Source organism: Caretta caretta, chromosome 3 (assembly GCF_965140235.1).
Source record: "Caretta caretta isolate rCarCar2 chromosome 3, rCarCar1.hap1, whole genome shotgun sequence".
NCBI lineage: Eukaryota > Metazoa > Chordata > Testudines > Cheloniidae > Caretta > Caretta caretta.
This window is the reverse complement of record NC_134208.1, coordinates 144,024,762-144,043,838: the sequence shown is the minus strand read 5'-3', so window position 1 is coordinate 144,043,838 and position 19,077 is coordinate 144,024,762. Positions and strand designations below refer to the sequence as shown.

General features: G+C 43.2%; 2 protein-coding genes across 3 annotated transcripts in view; one reads left to right on the top strand and one right to left on the bottom strand.

The window, feature by feature from the left end:
- CEBPZ (CCAAT enhancer binding protein zeta) overlaps positions 1 to 4,401 on the bottom strand; it is a 26,055-nt gene extending 21,654 nt beyond the window's left edge. Inside the window, exons 1-3 of the mRNA XM_048843625.2 lie at positions 4,275 to 4,401; positions 3,491 to 3,691; positions 1,429 to 2,954 (exon numbers count right to left, since the gene is read on the bottom strand). Of these exons, the coding sequence (XP_048699582.1) occupies positions 1,429 to 2,954; positions 3,491 to 3,691; positions 4,275 to 4,322 (1,775 nt within the window). The 5' untranslated portion in view covers positions 4,323 to 4,401. The remainder of the gene's footprint in view (positions 1 to 1,428; positions 2,955 to 3,490; positions 3,692 to 4,274) is intronic.
- On the top strand, positions 3,682 to 19,077 carry NDUFAF7 (NADH:ubiquinone oxidoreductase complex assembly factor 7). Of its 2 annotated transcripts, none has more exons than XM_048843629.2 (10): positions 3,682 to 3,991; positions 4,381 to 4,544; positions 8,125 to 8,205; positions 8,935 to 9,045; positions 10,394 to 10,607; positions 11,191 to 11,249; positions 11,884 to 11,997; positions 14,171 to 14,314; positions 14,726 to 14,899; positions 18,842 to 19,077. In XM_048843629.2, exons 1-10 carry the CDS (start codon positions 3,910 to 3,912, stop codon positions 19,067 to 19,069), a joined length of 1,371 nt encoding a protein of 456 aa, XP_048699586.2. In that variant the 5' UTR covers positions 3,682 to 3,909; the 3' UTR covers positions 19,070 to 19,077. The 2 variants fall into 2 exon arrangements, with proteins under 2 accessions (XP_048699586.2, XP_048699587.2); XM_048843630.2 differs by lacking the exon at positions 18,842 to 19,077 and adding an exon at positions 16,139 to 16,477 and having other exon boundaries at positions 3,699 to 3,991.

Here is a 19,077-nt window from a genome sequence, read left to right as displayed (position 1 = left end):
TCTAAAAGAGTAGTTACTTCTTATTCTACCGTATAAGAAAATAGTACAGTAAATACTGAATTGTTATGATGACAACTGTTGAGACATCTATATACAATATTTAACATGAAAAACCCATTTCTGAGCCGTCAGGTGACAGAGAAACAGCCTGTGTGTAAGAAAAGGTTGGAATAGAAAGCAGTAGAAAGCAAAACTTCATGATCAGGTTTTAAAATGTCAAAAAGATTAGGATAAATTGATCTATGCAATCTCCTCACACTTTCAAAGAACAGAAACATCTATTTTAAAAAGTGGAAAGAAAAGGATCAGCCCACTGGAGCACTCTACAGTCAGGCCAAACACTTGGTGACAAATCAGAATTTCACTGTCTTATTCTTCAGGTTAGCTAAGGCTAGAAGGCACTGCAGAAGCAGCATGTTTTGCACAAAGAGGAACAAAGGGGAATATGAGAGCCCTGGATTAATCAGTGGCTTTCCTTGGCCAGTTAAGAAGTGACATATAAAGGTTCTGAAGGAAATTCCTAACAGTCAGCTCCAAAAGGGATGGTTAAAATGCAGAGCTTCTAGGGTAGTCTAACTCAGTGGCTCTCAACCTTTCAGGACTACTGTAGCCCTTTCAGGAGTCTGATTTGTCTTGCGTACCCCAAGTTTTACCTCACTTAAAAACTACTTGCTTACAAAATCAGACATAAAAATACAAAAAAGTGTTACAGCACACTATTACTGAAAAATTGCTTACTTTCTCATTTTTACCATGTAGTTATAAAATAAACCAACTGGAATACAATATTTACTTACATTTCAGTGTATAATATATAGAGCAGTATAAACAAGTCACTGTCTGTATGAAATTTTAGTTTGTACTGACTTTGCCTAGTTTTACAATAGGCTACATAAAAAGCACTAGCAAACATCTAGATAAGTTGATGTACCCCCTGGAAGACCTCTGTGTACCCCTGGTTGAGAACCACTCCCATGGAGGCTCAACATCTTGCCACCCATAAAAGTATGGAAACAAGAGTTTAGGCAAACTGTTATTATAACAAAAATTAGACAGCTAGAATACAGGTTACAGAAGCAGGTGACTATCAATAAGTTTCAAACTTAAGTATGGGGTTAAAACATGCAACTGGAAAACGATACATGAACAATGGGTTACGTTTAAATGTTCTGTTTTGATGACCTGTGTGATTGTCATGTCATTGCCATTTTTTTTACAATGTGCATTATAGGAGGGATGGACATAGGTAAGCATTTAGTAACAAATGTCCAAAATTTTAGCACAGGAAGATTGGAAACTGACCAGAGAGGCCATTAATGACAAAATAAAGTCCTTCATGTGTTTCTACAACAGCATTTTTAGTTAACAGTTATCATTTCATAAAATGAAATTTAGACCACCAAGTCAGAGAATGTATCAATCACTTACTTGTACAATGCTGCATAATATCTATCTGATACAGTCTGATGAGAGTCCATTACTTGGAAAAGCAACATCAGGGCCTGGACACTGGTGCTGAAGTTCACAAGATGCAGCACCTTAAACAGTGTGTTCATCTGCTCTTTCACTTTCTCATCACCAATCTGAGCATAAGGGTAAGCTCTGTTCACCCCAGTCAGAAGAGCACTGAGCATTTTAGATTCAACTTCTTTTTTCTTGATGCAACTCCGAAAAAAGCAAAAATATAGAGTTATCAGTTTGTTAGCCAGATCATTTTCCTCATGGCTGAGGACTATCTGATTTAAAAAACAAACTGCATAATATTGAGCTTTAGGGCTAATGTTTGATCGGTAGAGAAGCCTCTCCACTTCATTACACACAACTCCTTTCATGTTTGGATGTTTATGAAGTAAGGTCTCCAGAAGATAAGAGGCTTTGGTGGCTATTTTGTTTTGAGGATCTCCCAGTTTATTCACCAGCTGCACAAGAAGAGCTTTCTCCTCCTCTGGCTTGTTACAGAGAAGCTCATAAGCAACTGCAAGGGCTCGAGCCTTAGTTGCCATCAGAGAATCGTGGGTCAGTGTTTCTAATGCCTGTACAAATTCTGCCACCAAGTGTTTCAGCTGATGCTCAAAGTACCATAATATCAATCGCCTGTCCCTTGAATCTCTGTTGCCACTCGAAAGCTTCTCCAGTTTGTTTAAAGGATGTTGAGAGAAAGTGTGGAGTTTACGATTATCTGGTAAAAGATCTGAGAGGAGAAGCTCCTTGAAAGTATCCAAAGCCATTAGGCTCTGACGCCTGCTGCCCTTCTTTTTGATAAGGTTCACCAGGGTCTCAACAAATTGGAGTGTGTGGACAGACCCATCTTGGATAAGAAGGGTCATGGCTGCCATTCTGTCAGCTAGCGTACCTGATGACACAACAGTGTTCATCCAAGCTGAGGAGGCCCCCTTCTGAAGATCTGTCTTACTCTTATACAGGTCTGCCTCCTGCTGATACAGTCTTTGGGCCAAGGCTTTATACTTTGATACAAACACCTGATTTTGTTGCTCAGAAGAGAATTCATTGGTGTACTCTAGATCATACCATTTGCCCCCTGGTTTGATCAGCAGTACTTGTCTAGCATGAAATTCAAACACCTCTTCTTGTTTCTCTTTCTTTACCACTGGCACTGTAGACATGTGCTCTTCATTAGGCTGAGCTGGCTTCTTTTTCCCATCTTTGCCATTATTGATCTGTGCTTTTCCTTTGTTTTCTTTGACTTGATTTTCTTTCTTTCCTCCTGGTGAAAAGGCACTAGTTTCCTTTTTGCTGATTTTCTCTTTCTTTGCAGGCTTGTCCTTTTCTTCCTTCTCCTCTACCACCACGATTTTTTTTGAATATTTGCACACACCTAGTGACTTTATAAATTCTTCTAGTTCACCTTGCCCCAGGTCATCAATTGCTCCTTGTTTACCACCATCCACTAGGTCCTCTGTCTCATCCAGAGCAGCCAGCATGATATAATCTTGCTGCATGAAGTAAACACACACACACAATCACAGAAAAATACGTAGAAAACCAAGCAGCGACGCGAACAGGCGCCGTACAAATCCTATAACGGACGGAAAACCACCCATCGTGGCTGCGGTTTTCCTCCACGGGCCAGTCTGGGGATTCAGGGAGTAGCATAGCGATCCCACAGGACAAGCGCGCGCCAGGGGACCACGGGCTGGGCTGTTACGCGGCTACGAAGAGCGGCTCTGGCTGGGCACCGCTACGGCCCCATAGCGGCTTATAAACAAACCGCTTCTCTTCCCCCCCCCCGCCCGCCCCCGGATCGGTGCGTCGGGGAGCGTCACCGTCCCGCGAGCTCCATGCCGGCTACGCCCCCTCCAGGCCGCGTCACCCCTCGCGCCGCCCGGCCACCCTCCGCGCGGGGGCACAGGCCCGCGCGCGCCCCCCTCTCCGGCGGGGTGGGGGGGGAGGTCTGCGCGCTCTCAGGGCCCCACGTGCTCACGCGCGTGCCAGCAGCGCGCTGCCACCCCTCCCCGAAGCCTTTTCTCACCTTGGTGCCCCCCAGGCGCAGCACCTCCTGCAGCGTGAACCCGGCTTCGGCGCCATCCTCCTCATCAGTCTCGTCCAGCTCCCTCAAACCCACCACCGCTGACGCCGCCATCACTGCTCTGCCGGCGGCTGCCACCCCGCGCATGTGCTCCATCGACTTCCGGACAGAGCCCTTGGGGAGGTGGCAGGTCCGGCAAGATAGCTAGAGAGTAAAAGAGATTCCAGGGTCTGAGAAGGGAGAAAGGGGCGCCCGCGCCCAAGTCAGGGAAACCCTCACAGCTCCAAGCATCGCTTGTGCTCTGGCCCGGCCTAGGGATCAGGCCCCTGCCTGTATTCGGGTCGGAGAGAGCATACACAGCAGCCAGGAACTGGCAGCGTCAGGTCAAAGGTGGAAGGTCAAGGGGCGCGGACGCTGCAAACATGACCCGGCTGCCTGCAGGGCGCTCTCTGCTCGCGGTTGCCCTCGGTGTCTCCTGGCAACACCGACTTCTCCGTCACCATGGTAACAGCCGGGCCGAGCGCTGCGGCCGTGTCTCGACGGCGCTCTGAACCCCACCATCCCCCGCTGCTTCTCCGCGCCCGCGCCCCTGGGGGGCGTGGGGGGAAAAAGAGCCCGCTTCCCGAGCTCAGCAGGGCCCCCGCGCTCTGAGCGGCCCGGACACCGCGGGGGCCGTGTCTGCACCGCTGCCTCCCTGGGCGTCTGGCCCGGGCCAAGGCTTTAGCCCCACCTGAGCCCAGCGAGCCGCGCCGCGCCCCTCCGTGCAGCTGGCCGGGGTCCCTCTTACCCGACTGGCAAAGTCAGCTGCAGGCGCTAAGTCAGCTAGTCCCACCATGACAGTCCTTCCCGTCGTGAGGGTGTCTGTGTGTTTTCTTCCCCTAACGCTTCTCCAGTTGTCCCGGCTGCGTGGAGACGCCAGTGCTTCGGTGCCGGAAGCAAAGCAGAAGACAGCAGTCCGGTTACTCCGCTGCTAAAGCACCTCATGTTCAAAATAAAGTCAACTGGCCCTATTACAGTCGCTGAATATATGCGGGAAGTCCTAACGAATCCTGTGAAGGTACGTGCACAGCATGGCGCTTCTGAATGCAGTTCGGGTGAACCAGATGACAGCATCCCAACACATTGCTAGGATAACCCTTACCATCTGATAAACTCCCCTCTTTCAAAGCATGTTTTTGTTTCTTTTAATAGACCAGCTCATAATACAGTTTGTAACCAAGCTGGTGACTTGTTAATGTTTGGCTTTGCACACATATCGCATTGTTTGTGCCCACATATCAGGTTGTTAATTAGTAACCGACACGGCTAACAGTGGCACACAGTCGCCTTCCTATAACTGGTTTGGGGAAGCATTAGTTGGGGTGGAGATGGGAAGCGGAAGGGTGGTTTGCAATGTAGACCCCTAAATGTGCCTGTGTAATCAGGTTGTCTGGTCCTCCTCCCAACTCTCTGGGCTCCAGAAGGTGCTGCCAGTGTCACTTGGTGTGCATGCCTTCCTTTAGAGGAATAATAGGATAATATATGCTGGAATTCCACCACAGCCCTTGGGGAAACTGCACCACAAAACTTAAAGTTTCACCCATTTGGGTCTCCTACAGAAATATTCATGAGTGTCAGATGTTAGGAAAACTACAAAAAAATTCCCTCCTTGGAAAACGCTGTGATCATTCAGTTGGGGGAGGCAGGTGAGAGATGGGAGGAGGGTTTGTTAGTGAGATATTCCTCAGTCCGGGCAAAATTTTCCTTTGTAATATGAGATGCACACCTCTCACTTGCATTGCTCTGCCATCCGCAGCTGCATTATCTCTGGAAGAAGCACCTGCAATCAGGTTTCTCCTGACTAGCCTCTTAGCTATTTAATATCTTAGTGGATGTGTCTCTGTTCTAGTTAGCTTGGCACCATCTCCTCCTCCACCTTGTTAATTTTAATTATTATGGCAATGCTCAATTCTGTTGTGATGTGAAGAATGACTTATTTTAGTTGGTTGTAAAGTCTGCAAAAGAATTAATTCTGAGTGCTGTACCAATCAGACTCTCTCAAATGGAACTCACAGCTTTGTAATTTTAACCCATGCTAATCAAATGATCGTAGAAAGTTAAGCTGTCATACAGAACACTGTCAGTTTCAGATTTCATAGAATCATAGAATATCAGGGTTGGAAGGGACCCCTGAAGGTCATCTAGTCCAACCCCCTGCTCGAAGCAGGACCAATTCCCAGTTAAATCATCCCAGCCAGGGCTTTGTCAAGCCTGACCTTAAAAACCTCTAAGGAAGGAGATTCTACCACCTCCCTAGGTAACGCATTCCAGTGTTTCACCACCCTCTTAGTGAAAAAGTTTTTCCTAATATCCAATCTAAACCTCCCCCACTGCAACTTGAGACCATTACTCCTCGTTCTGTCATCTGCTACCATTGAGAACAGTCTAGAGCCATCCTCTTTGGAACCCCCTTTCAGGTAGTTGAAAGCAGCTATCAAATCCCCCCTCATTCTTCTCTTCTGCAGGCTAAACAATCCCAGCTCCCTCAGCCTCTCCTCATAAGTCATGTGTTCTAGACCCCTAATCATTTTTGTTGCCCTTCGCTGGACTCTCTCCAATTTATCCACATCCTTCTTGTAGTGTGGGGCCCAAAACTGGACACAGTACTCCAGATGAGGCCTCACCAATGTCGAATAGAGGGGAACAATCACGTCCCTCGATCTGCTCGCTATGCCCCTACTTATACATCCCAAAATGCCATTGGCCTTCTTGGCAACAAGGGCACACTGCTGACTCATATCCAGCTTCTCGTCCACTGTCACCCCTAGGTCCTTTTCCGCAGAACTGCTGCCTAGCCATTCGGTCCCTAGTCTGTAGCGGTGCATTGGATTCTTCCGTCCTAAGTGCAGAACCCTGCACTTATCCTTATTGAACCTCATCAGATTTCTTTTGGCCCAATCCTCCAATTTGTCTAGGTCCTTCTGTATCCTATCCCTCCCCTCCAGCGTATCTACCCTCCTCCCAGTTTAGTATCATCCGCAAATTTGCTGAGAGTGCAATCCACACCATCCTCCAGATCATTTATGAAGATATTGAACAAAACCGGGCCCAGGACCGACCCTTGGGGCGCTCCACTTGACACCGGCTGCCAACTAGACATGGAGCCATTGATCACTACCCGTTGAGCCCGACAATCTAGCCAGCTTTCTACCCACCTTATAGTGCATTCATCCAGCCCATACTTCCTTAACTTGCTGACAAGAATACTGTGGGAGACCGTGTCAAAAGCTTTGCTAAAGTCAAGAAACAATTCATCCACTGCTTTCCCTTCATCCACAGAACCAGTAATCTCATCGTAAAAGGCGATTAGATTAGTCAGGCATGACCTTCCCTTGGTGAATCCATGCTGGCTGTTCCTGATCACTTTCCTCTCATGCAAGTGCATCAGGATTGATTCTTTGAGGACCTGCTCCATGATTTTTCCAGGGACTGAGGTGAGGCTGACTGGCCTGTAGTTCCCAGGATCCTCCTTCTTCCCTTTTTTAAAGATTGGCACTACATTAGCCTTTTTCCAGTCATCCGGGACTTCCCCGGTTCGCCACGAGTTTTCAAAGATAATGGCCAATGGCTCTGCAATCACAGCCGCCAATTCCTTCAGCACTCTCGGATGCAACTCGTCCGGCCCCATGGACTTGTGCACGTCCAGCTTTTCTAAATAGTCCCTAACCACCTCTATCTCCACAGAGGGCTGGCCATCTCTTCCCCATTTTGTGATGCCCAGCGCAGCAGTCTGGGAGCTGACCTTGTTAGTGAAGACAGAGGCAAAAAAAGCATTGAGTATATTAGCTTTTTCCACATCCTCTGTCACTAGGTTGCCTCCCTCATTCAGTAAGGGGCCCACACTTTCCTTGGCTTTCTTCTTGTTGCCAACATACCTGAAGAAACCCTTCTTGTTACTCTTGACATCTCTCGCTAGCTGCAGCTCCAGGTGCGATTTGGCCCTCCTGATATCATTCCTACATGCCCGAGCAATATTTTTATACTCTTCCCTGGTCATATGTCCAACCTTACACTTCTTGTAAGCTTCTTTTTTATGTTTAAGATCCGCTAGGATTTCACCATTAAGCCAAGCTGGTCACCTGCCATATTTACTATTCTTTCGACTCATTGGGATGGTTTGTCCCTGTAACCTCAACAGGGATTCCTTGAAATACAGCCAGCTCTCCTGGACTCCTTTCCCCTTCAAGTTAGTCCCCCAGGGGATCCTGGCCATCCGTTCCCTGAGGGAGTCGAAGTCTGCTTTCCTGAAGTCCAGGGTCCATATTCTGCTGCTTACCTTTCTTCCCTATTTCTTCCCTATTTCTAGGGACTCATAAAAAGGGGAAATAAGCTCAGTAATAAAAATCAATGTTTTAATTGTTTTAACATTTACTAATTTTCTTCTACAAACCCAAGTTCATTTCTTATTTTTTCCTTGATGTAAAATCTGTTGTTGCATCAGTCAAACCCTCACCATTTTCCATAGGAGGAGTTTTTTGGGGTATTTTGGATTTGTTTCATTTTTTTCAGGATTAAGATGACTACATTTGTTCAGCTTACATATCAGTAATCGGAAAATAAATGTAATATTATTCATTTCTATCTTTACTTTACTTTAGGGTTACTATATGCACCATGACATGCTGGGAGAGAAAGGGGATTTTGTTACTTCACCTGAAATAAGTCAAATCTTTGGGGAGGTAATATATAAAATTAATCTTTAAAATGTTTCTTTCATCCTTAAAACATACTGTTACAAATACAATTTATGAACATGTGGTCATATACGTTACCAGTGCTGATAACATTTGCTGAGAAGCAAAACTAAACACACATCTGAAAAGTGACTTTGTTTAAAGAAAAAAGCATTTGGGGCCTTCACATGTATTGTGTATAAATTATTTTCATACCAAATTTGTTTGGTTCATAAGTAAAAAACTGTTGTAACTTCCAGGCTTGAACTCAGAACACAACTTGACTTTTAGATCCTATGCTTTCTGACTGATGCATCATTACCGGTAATAAAGAACGTAGAGGCCAAATTCTGCTTTCAGTTGCACTTATGAAAAGGCATTGTATCAGTGATGGTTGCCTATGTGTAACTAAATTGGTATCCACGAGTGACTTGCATTTGATAGTTAACAATTCTTTTGATGCACAAGCCAGAAAAGAATCCAGGTCAATCTCCCAGAGCTGTTTTAGTTCTTCAGGGCTGACGGTAATCAGATCTTCTCCCTCTAGAGGTTCAGGGATCGTTTTGGCTGCGTAGTAAAAGAATGACGTTTTTACATAGCCACTTTTCAGCACAGACCTATGCTGTAAGACTGGTAAAATAATGTAAATGTTCTGGTTTCTGTAAGTGAAATGCAGGTGTATGTATCACTAATGCTATAAATTCTAGTAAGTTTTGTGTATTTTCTTCTCAACAGTTAATAGGAATATGGTATGTTAGTGAATGGATGGCCACTGGCAAACCTAAAACTCTCCAATTGGTGGAACTAGGCCCAGGTAGGGGCACTCTTACAGATGATATTTTGCGGGTACGTAAAAAAAATATAATCTCTGTATGTCTGAGTTTACTAGTTTGGAGTTCTCTTTGGCTCACACAGCTAACATATTGAAACCTAAAATTCAAAATGAAATTCCATAATACGTGTTAAAACTTCCTTATCTCCTGAATGCATTTTGGTTACTAGACTGCAACATAGGATTTTACCTAAGCATATCTCTCTGTATTCCTGTTATTTTAGTGAGGAAACTGGGGGGGCTCAGAAGTGAGATGAGAACACTGGATACTAGAAGCACAATTGTGCAGATCCATCACTAATCCATTGTAATACACAACTACATTGAGGAAAAGGGTAAGACTATCCCATTAGAATACACTTATAGAAAAGAGTTACTCAGGGTCATAAGCAGTTTATATGAATGTTGCTGATTGTAATTAGGAGGCCCTAATGTGAGCTACAGAAACAGTATTATGACAGTATTATAGGCTTGAACCTCAGAGGTGCTCAGCATCCTGAACTCTTGTTTACTCCAGTGGGAATGGCGGAGGCTCATCATTTCTTGGAATATCAGACCTCTTCAGATGCAATGCCTGTTTCTCAATTATTCACTAATAAGTACTAATTAAATTACCAACCAAAGGGAATGTTACTGGAATTCAGTACTCCAGGGGAAATAGTGGCAGCTCCCCCTCCTTCATTCACAAAAAAAGGCAAATGTAATAACGACTGTGGAGTGTATAATATACATTGTTCTCATGTGTCCTACTTTGGAAAAATCAGAGATTGCTGGTGAACCATTGTGCTCCAAAAGCAAAATTTGCTGTAGGTGTCAGAGAAGTTGCTTCTTTATGCCAGACTGCTGTTACTCTCAATACACTTTCATTCATTCCCACTTCTTCTTGAGGTTGTGGGTCTGCATTTCCATCCTCGAGTTTAGCAGTTCTCAAACTGTGGGTCAGGACCCCATTTTAATGGGGTCGCCAGGGCTAGCTTAGACTTCCTGGGGCCAAAGCCAAAACTCGAGCCCCGCTACCCAGGGCCAAAGCTCGAGGGCTTCAACTCTGGGCGGTGGGGCTCAGATTACAGTCCCCCTGCCTGTTGTTGCTGATGACTAGTGACCTGAACCAATGGTAATAGTCACATAAATGAGGGTGACAAGATGAGGCCTTAGATGAGCTGAGTACCCTCCTCCCCAGAGACCAAGGATGAAATTCTGGTCCCATTGAAGTCAGTGAGTCCAGGATTTAACTCCCGATATGCTCCCTTCACATTTTTCAGTCTCCAACAATACAAGCAGTTAAAATCAACTCGTATCCTAAGTTTACAGTATTGCAGCACACAACTGCCGCTAACAGAATTCCTCTTTCTCTATTTACAGGTCTTTAACCAGCTGGGCTCTTTACTCAATAAATGTGACATTTCTATTCATCTGGTAGAGGTGAGCCCCAAACTAAGTGAGATCCAAGCATTGACACTGACAGGAGGGAAGATACAATCAGAGCTTGATGTTACATCCCCTGTCTACATGAAAGGCATTAGCAAGGCTGGAATTCCAATCTTCTGGTACCGAGAGCTGCAGGATGTACCACAAGGTAGTTATGATTTTACTGTAATGATGGCTTTATTCACTCATTTGTAACCTTTTTATAACTGAGAACTTCTCTGCAGTGTGGTTGTGGATAGAAAAGTAATTCTGTATGAAATAACCCCTACTTCTTTTGTGAGCCTGAATAAGATTTGGGCCCAGATTTAAGTGGCCACTGATTGACGTCCTCCATGTCTGGGTGTCCATCTTGACACACTTTGTGCCTGTTCTTCAGATGTGGTGAATGCATGCAGGCCCCATTGGCTTCATCTGCACTTTGTGGGTGCCTAGCACTTCTGAAAATCAGGCTCAAACCGGCAACCCAAAAACGGAGGTATCCAAAGATAGTGGCCACTTTTGAAAATTTGTTCCTTAATGAATCTCTGCCTTAGTTAAATGAAATGGGTTATAATAATAATTGCATCTCTCATAGTGATGTTGACTAGCTTAATTAATTACTGTTTATAAAGTACATTTTGATTCCCAAATGGAAAGTGGTGTTAGAAGTACCAAGTACTATAATTGTTAATGACTTTTTATGTTGAAACACTGATGACCATTTTATACTTTTTTTTTTTTTTTTTAAACAGGTACTTGCTTTTATTTAGCACATGAATTTTTTGATGCCTTGCCAATACATAAATTTCAGGTACATCTAGAAGCCCATTGTGTGTGACTTTCTGTTTAAGGGATGTGTGGTATGTGGAAGAATAAAACTCATTACCAAGCGAGACTGGGGCTTGTTTACTAACCTCACCACTTACAGAAATATATATTAAATTGTAACTGAATTTGGAAGACCTACTGTTGTACTTTAACTGAAAAAAAAGTTAGGATTGAAAAGATACTATGTTGTATGTATGTTTTATTGAAAAAATAAAAAAAGACTTCAAAGGTTTTAGGAGAAATTTAAATATTTCCAGATTCTTATGGGAATAGTTTGCTTATTTAACTTGAATAAAATTCTGGAGATGGCTGTTCATATTAATTTGGCAATGAAGTGCCAACTCTTAAACTTACTCCTCAGTGGATGTACTTAAACCTGCATTTAGTGACCTTCAGAGCATTCTACCAGACCAATTTACCAGGCTTTCCCTAAAGACAGTTGGCTGGGGATTCTGGGTAGATATTGGTCCAATATACATTTGATATTGTTATAAAAATGTAAAAGCATCTCTGTGTTTTGATAAATCTTTAGTTAAATCTAATAGATACATAGGCTAATGAGTTCTGATGGACTACAGTATGGAACATCAAATAAATATTTTTGGTTTATTAAATAGAGAACAGAACAAGGATGGCGCGAAGTGTTGATTGATATAAATCCCAAAGCTCCTGACCAACTGTGTTTTGTTCTGGCACCATCTGCTACCCCTGCTACAGAATACTTCATACAGGTAAGATTATGTGTACTTGAATGACCTCAAATTAGCTGTGCCCTACTCTTTCAAGCATCTGGTTATTACTGGCTCTTCAGTTATTTCTGAGATTCCCAGAACATCTTCATCTGAGGATCTACTACTTCATACTATATCATCGGGTGAGTTTGTTAGCCTCATAAGTCACTGCACAGTTTTAAGTTTTATTGTTTCAGGAAAAATGTTGAGCTTTGTCCCTCATGAGTAATAAGCAGGAGCATTTAATAGTTACAAAACCTTACTGTCAACTTACCTCTCCTTTTCCATATGTAATGCTGGCTTGCAAAAGACTGTTTGCTCTCGTGAACATTCAAGCTAGTACGTCTTTGTGAAGTTAGTAGTAACTTTAATGCATTATGTTGTTTGGTTTGCATTACAATAGCTCTTGGCCCCCTTTTTGAAGTGCTGTATGTACACCTACTAAAAGACAATTCCTGCCCTAGAGAGCTTACGCTCTAAGGTCCTGATCCTGAAATGTCTTGCTTAACCTTATGCACTCTGAGTGGGGTTGAATGGGACTACGCATAGGGCATAAAGTTAAACACATGCACCATTCTTGTGGAGCTGGTGCCTAAATAGACAAAGTATCAGTTTACAGATGGGGAACTGAGGCAAAGGGACACAAAATGCTAAACAGGAAATCTTTGGCAGAGCTGGCACTTGAAACCAGACTTCCTGAGGCCCAGGCTAGCATGTTACCCCCAAAACCATCCCTCCCTGTCACTGGCTCTGATTCAGCAAAGCTCTTGAGCATATTGTTGGTACCTGTCCGTACATATTAATCCTGTAAATCCTTCTTCTTTGAATATTAATTTCATTTACATGTTAACTATTCTCTCAGTCTTCACAGTTTGTGTGTGTATTTGGATAGTAAGTCTAGAGTGTTTGGTCCATAATCTGAGTGACCTATATTGAATAATTTCGTATGATTGAGCACTAGACTATAATCCATCCTGGCACCTCCAAGTCTGTGGGAAAATAGATGTCGAGGAAAGAGAGCCCCTCAAATTACCAAAAGCATCTGCAGAATATAAGCAGGACTGCTTGATTGATCAGGAGCAACTGTTACTGCACATGCTTTCTGAAATGATGAAATGGGGGTCAATTAAAAGATGTTTTTGGCAATGGCTGGTTGTCCCAGCTGCTAGAAATAATAACCAGATAAGAATTCCTTTTTTGCTTATCAATCATGTAACACAGATACAATAAAGGAAATTCTGTAAGTAATGACATAAATGAAAACCTTAAAACATATGGCAAAATCAATCATGGGAAAGTATTTTTCCATACAGAAAAGGGGTTTGTGTCTCATCCTATGAACAACAGAGGGCTTGAAAAATAGGTTGGAGAATGCAAAACTACTGGCATCTCACCAGTTTTAGAAGGGAGAGAGAGGCAGAAGCCAGCTCTTTACGCCCAGGGTGATAATGTATCTCTTTCTGTATTATGTACTGCATAGTGTTGTAGTAATCTGATTAATAATCTTTGATTAAATTCCATTTGATCCTGTTATTTGACAGTCTTGAATCATTAAATTCAGATGTGCAATAGCATGCTTGACTGTTCTGCTGACATGGGCCTGGATATGCCCATTACAATATTTAAATGACTATAACTGCATTTTTCTAAACCAGTTTCAACTTTTAAAAACAAAGCTACGTTTTCTGAGTGAAGCAAAATTTCAAACTTAAAACTACTTACAAAAATATTTTTGGGTTAAGACCATAAGGGGAGACATTTCATCTGAGGAGGTCCTTTTATCACCGAGAGGTAGCTGAAGTAGTATTTTCAACCTCCAATTATAATGGCATAGTAATGACAACCTGATGCTAGTATTCATTTTCATTAGAGAATTTTCCTCATACCACTCTGGGGCGGGTAGGGGGGAAAGTTGAGTTGTACAATGGGTTTTTTCCACTACTTCTCCCTCACCCCAATACATTTCTCATATAAATTATTAACTGAATGAATTACCACCTCAAGAAACTGCTAGGGTAACCTAGAACAGCTGAATATGGGGTATGCTCCATGTACAATAAAACAATCTGAAAACAGGTACAAGATAAACTAGCTGATTTGGAGCAAAAAACATTTTCTTTTAGTTACTTTGTGTGTGCTGATTTACGCATTTAATCCTTACATCCTGCATTAGGGTAAAGAAGCAAGAGATCACGTGGAAGTATGTCCTGATGCTGGCATCCTCATTCAGAGACTTGCGTGTCGTATTCAAGAGGATGGGGGAGCTGCACTGATTGCTGATTATGGTCACAATGGAAATAAGACTGACACTTTCAGGGTAAGTTGGATAGTTAAAATGGTCAATTATCTTTCACTCCTTACTGCATCAGCAGATCAATGATTATAGAAAGTAGCCAAAGTTCTGAAAGAGATTTGGCCAAGGAAAACCCATGACGAAAAGCTATTAACCTCCTTACTATGCCGCAGTCACTGAAATTACTTTTGGGTGGACTGTTTACATAAGTAGAAGTTGCAGAATTGGGCTCTAAATAAATATGGGGAGCTTTGTCAAAAGGGAAGGGATGAGTGAGGTGGGCCTTTGATTCTATCAGTGAGTTTTTGTTTCTGTAATTGGAGAAAGTAAACTTTAAAAACACAATTTGCCTGTCACGTCTTATTCCTTGGCCTAAAGGCAGACTGCCACCTAGGTGTGCACTGGCTTAAGTTATCTTGTAATTTAATTTTTCAGAGTTTCCGCAGTCACAAACTTCATGATGTATTAATAGCTCCAGGTACAGCAGACCTGACAGCAGATGTTGACTTCAGCTATCTCCAAACCATGACACAGGGAAGAGTAGCCACCTTGGGACCTCTAAAGCAACAGGAATTCTTAAAGAATATGGGTATTGATGTCCGGCTGCAGGTAGGGTCCAGTGATTGCACGTAGACACTCTTACTAATGCACATACACCTCATAAGGGCAGAGAGAGTACACTTATAAAGTTTGTGGACAATACAAAGCTGGGAGGGGTTGCAAGTGCCTTGGCGTATAGGATTAGAATTCAAAATGATCTGGACAAACTGGAAAAACTGTCTGAAGTAAATAGGATGAAATTCAATAAGGACAAATGCAAAGTACTCCACTTCAGAAGGAACAATCAGTTGCACACATACAAAATGGGAAATGACTGTCTAGGAAGGAGTACTGCAGAAAGGGATCTGGGGGTCATAGTGGATCACAAGCTAAGAGTCATTGTAACACTGTTGCAAAAAAAGCAAACATTCTGGGATGTATGAGCAGGAGTATTGTAAGCAAGACATGAGAAGTAATTCTTCCGCTCTACTCTGTGCTGATTCGGCCTCAACTGGAAGATTGTGTCCAGTTCTAGGCACCACATTTCAGGAAAGATGGACAAATTGGAGAGTCTAAAGAAGAGCAACAAAAATGATTAAAAGTCTAGAAAACATGACATCCGAGGGAAGAAAAATTTGAGTTTGTTTAGTCTGGAGAAGAAGACAGAGGGGACATACCTTTTCAAGTACATAAAAGGTGGTTACAAGGAGGAGGGAGAAAAATTGTTGTTCTTAACCTCTGAGGATAGGACAAGAAGCAATGGACTTAAATTGCAATGAGGGCCATTTAGGTTGGACATTAGGAAAAACTTCTTAACTGCCAAAGTGGTTAAGCACTGGAATAAATTGCCTAGGGAGGTTGTGGAATCTCCATCATTGGAGATTTGTAAGAGCAGGTTGGACAAACCCCTGTCTGGGATGGTCTAGATAATACTTAGTCCTGCCTTGACTGCAGGGGACTGGACTAGATGACATATCGAGGTCCCTTCCAGTTCTATGATTCTGTGCTGCTGCTACACTAAGCATTCATTAAAAGTAGGTTTTATGTAAAAACCCTCTTGTTTCTCTATACTGTCAGTTGGTTGCAGGTTTTATTAAAATTAAATGTTTGCAGATCATAATTAATGGCGTTTTTATATTTTAAAAGTAATTTTAGGTAACATTTCTATTCCCTTCAGTATAAGGCCCCATTTCGATCACCAGTTCTCCTGATCTTCCTTGTGTAGAACAGAATCTGTGTATAAGGCTTATTTTGTGGGAGAGGAGGAACAGGAGTAAAGGCATAATGAACATGAATTGTTTCTTTCAGGTGCTATTGCAGAATTCAAGTGACACAGCAATGCACAAACACTTGCTTCAAAGCTATGATATGTTAATGAATCCTAAGAAAATGGGGGATCGCTTTAATTTTTTTGCCCTGCTGCCTCATCAGAGACTTGCACGTTCTGATCAGAAAGTGAATCTACAACACACAAAATCTCTTTCAGCACCTGTTGCTGGATTTGGTGAACTTGTCTGGAAGTAAAACTAAAGATTAGACACTTTGTATAATTGATGGGAGCCTGCCAGTAACTATTACAGTCACAGTAAAGAAAATGAAGTCTGGGCATTTTCTAGTTTTACATAAATAAACTTTTCTTGTAATGGACCATGTGTCTGTATGCAACCAGGATTTATTTAACTGGGTTATGCACTGCCTTTGTGCTGATGTACAAGCAGAGGAAGTGTACCATTGTTCTGACCTGCTGCTTCCCCAGACAGCTTCTTTGTGCCTCCATCTTAAGTACGTACCTATGGTTTTCTTGGAACCTGAGGCAGCATTGATGGCCCAAAGATTTCTCCCCAGCTTAACTGCCACCCTCCATTACACCACAAACAGGCTGCCCTGACAAATCTATATGATGCTTATCTGTTGTGGGTAACTGGGCTACTGTAGTTGACTAGAATGACCTGTGTATGAGCTAATATCAAACTGAACAAATTTCAGTAGTTCCTATACAAGAAAGATACACAGTAAATGAGAGCAAACTCTTTGTTCCAGTGGATTTTCTCTTTTAACACTGTGCTTGTGAATGACATACCTGTGAAATCAGGTTTTACTGTACTTATTTGTTGATGTACAGCCATGATCACCAACTGCAGGGGTGCCCAACAGCCCACTAGAGCATTTCATAAGGCGGGCCTGCTTCAGCACAACACTAACAGCTAATGCTAATGTAAACTAAAATGATGTAAACATAATACTAATGATTTCTTGTTTTTAAATAGGTTGTTTCTATGTACAGTATTGTCTAAATACACATGAAACAAGCAGAACTTAAATATAAATCAACAGAGGTGACTTTAAAGCTTATTAAAATATGTAGAAGCTGTTTAGGCACCCCCCAGTTGTGTGTAGGTTTACATGACCTCCTGGACAACAAAGACAATTACTACAGTCCCAGGAGTCTCACTTCTCATTTCCTGGGAGAAACCTGACACACTTGTGTGGTTGGAGTTTTCTCAGAGCAGATGGTCCACAGTGGAATGAAAATGTTGCCTTCTAAGGCACACATGTATATGCAGGTGGTGTCAACTTTAAGAAAGGGTTAGGTGAATAAAGCACTTTACCATAAATGGTTTCCATTATACAGCCAATAAATAGTATTCTTTTGGCCATATTTTTCTACTGCTTGCTACATGCTTGGTGTACTTTTAACAGTAAAGTTACATTCATGCTGCAATAGAATATACCTTGATGTTTATTCTGCAGAAACATTTTACTTTTCCCAATATTCTAGGGCTTACACCATTATGCCTATTCGGTAAGAATTTAAACACAAACAAAGGAATGATTAAGTGAATAAGAGGTAGCTGAAAGTAAAATTGCACTACTTTAGCTATTGAGGTACTGTCAAGAAGATATCTTAGGGTATGTCTACACTACGGAATAAGGTCAAATTTATAAAAGTCGTTTTTTAGAAATCGGTTTTATATATTCGAGTGTGTGTATCCTCACAGAAAATGCTCTAAGTGCATTAACTCGGCGGAGCGCTTCCACAGTACCGAGGCTAGAGTTGACTTCCGGAGCGTTGCGCTGTGGGTAGCTATCTCACAGTTCCCGCAGTCTCCGCTGCCCATTGGAATTCTGGGTTGAGATCCCAATGCCTGATGGGGCTAAAACATTGTCGCGGGTGGTTCTGGGTACATATTGTCAGGCCCCCGTTCCCTCTGTGAAAGCAAGGGCAGACAATCGTTTCACGCCTTTTTTCCTGAGTTACCTGTGCAGACGTCATACCATGGCAAGCATGGAGCCCGCTCAGGTAACCGTCACCCTATGACTCCTGGGTGCTGGCAGACACGGTACGGCATTGCTACACAGTAGCAGCAACCCCTTGCTTTCTGGCAGCAGACGGTACCGTACGACTGGTAGCTGTCATCGTCATGTCCGAGGTGCTCCTGGCCATGTCGGCTGGGAGCGCCTGGACAGACATGGGGGCAGGGACTAAATTTGGAGTGACTTGACCAGGTCATTCTCTTTAGTCCTGCAGTCAGTCCTATTGAACCGTCTTATGGTGAGCGGGCAGGCGATACGGACTGCTAGCAGTCGTACTGTACCATCTTCTGCCAGGCAGGCAAGAGATGAGGATGGCTAGCAGTCGTATTGCACCATCTTCTGCCAAGCAGCCATGAGATGTGGATGGCATGCAGTCCTTCTGCACCGTCTGCTGCCAGCCAAAGATGTAAAAGATAGATGGAGTGGATCAAAACAAGAAATAGACCAGATTTGTTTTGTACTCATTTGCTTCCCCCCCTCCCCTGTCTAGGGGACTCATTCCTCTAGGTCACACTGCAGTCACTCACAGAGAAGGTGCAGTGAGGTAAATCTAGCCATGTATCAATCAGAGGCCAGGCTAACCTTCTTGTTCCAATAAGAACGATAACTTAGGTGCACCATTTCCTATTGGAACCCTCCGTGAAGTCCTGCCTGAAATACTCCTTGATGTAAAGACACCCCCTTTGTTGATTTTAGCTCCCTGAAGCCAACCCTGTAAGCCGTGTCGTCAGTCGCCCCTCCCTCCGTCAGAGCAATGGCAGACAATCGTTCTGCGCCTTTTTTCTGTGTGGACGCCATACAAAGGCAAGCATGGAGGCCACTCAGCTCACTTTGGCAATTAGGAGCACATTAAACACCACACGCATTATCCAGCAGTATATGCAGCACCGGAGCCTGGCAAAGCGATACCGGGCGAGGAGGTGACGTCAGCG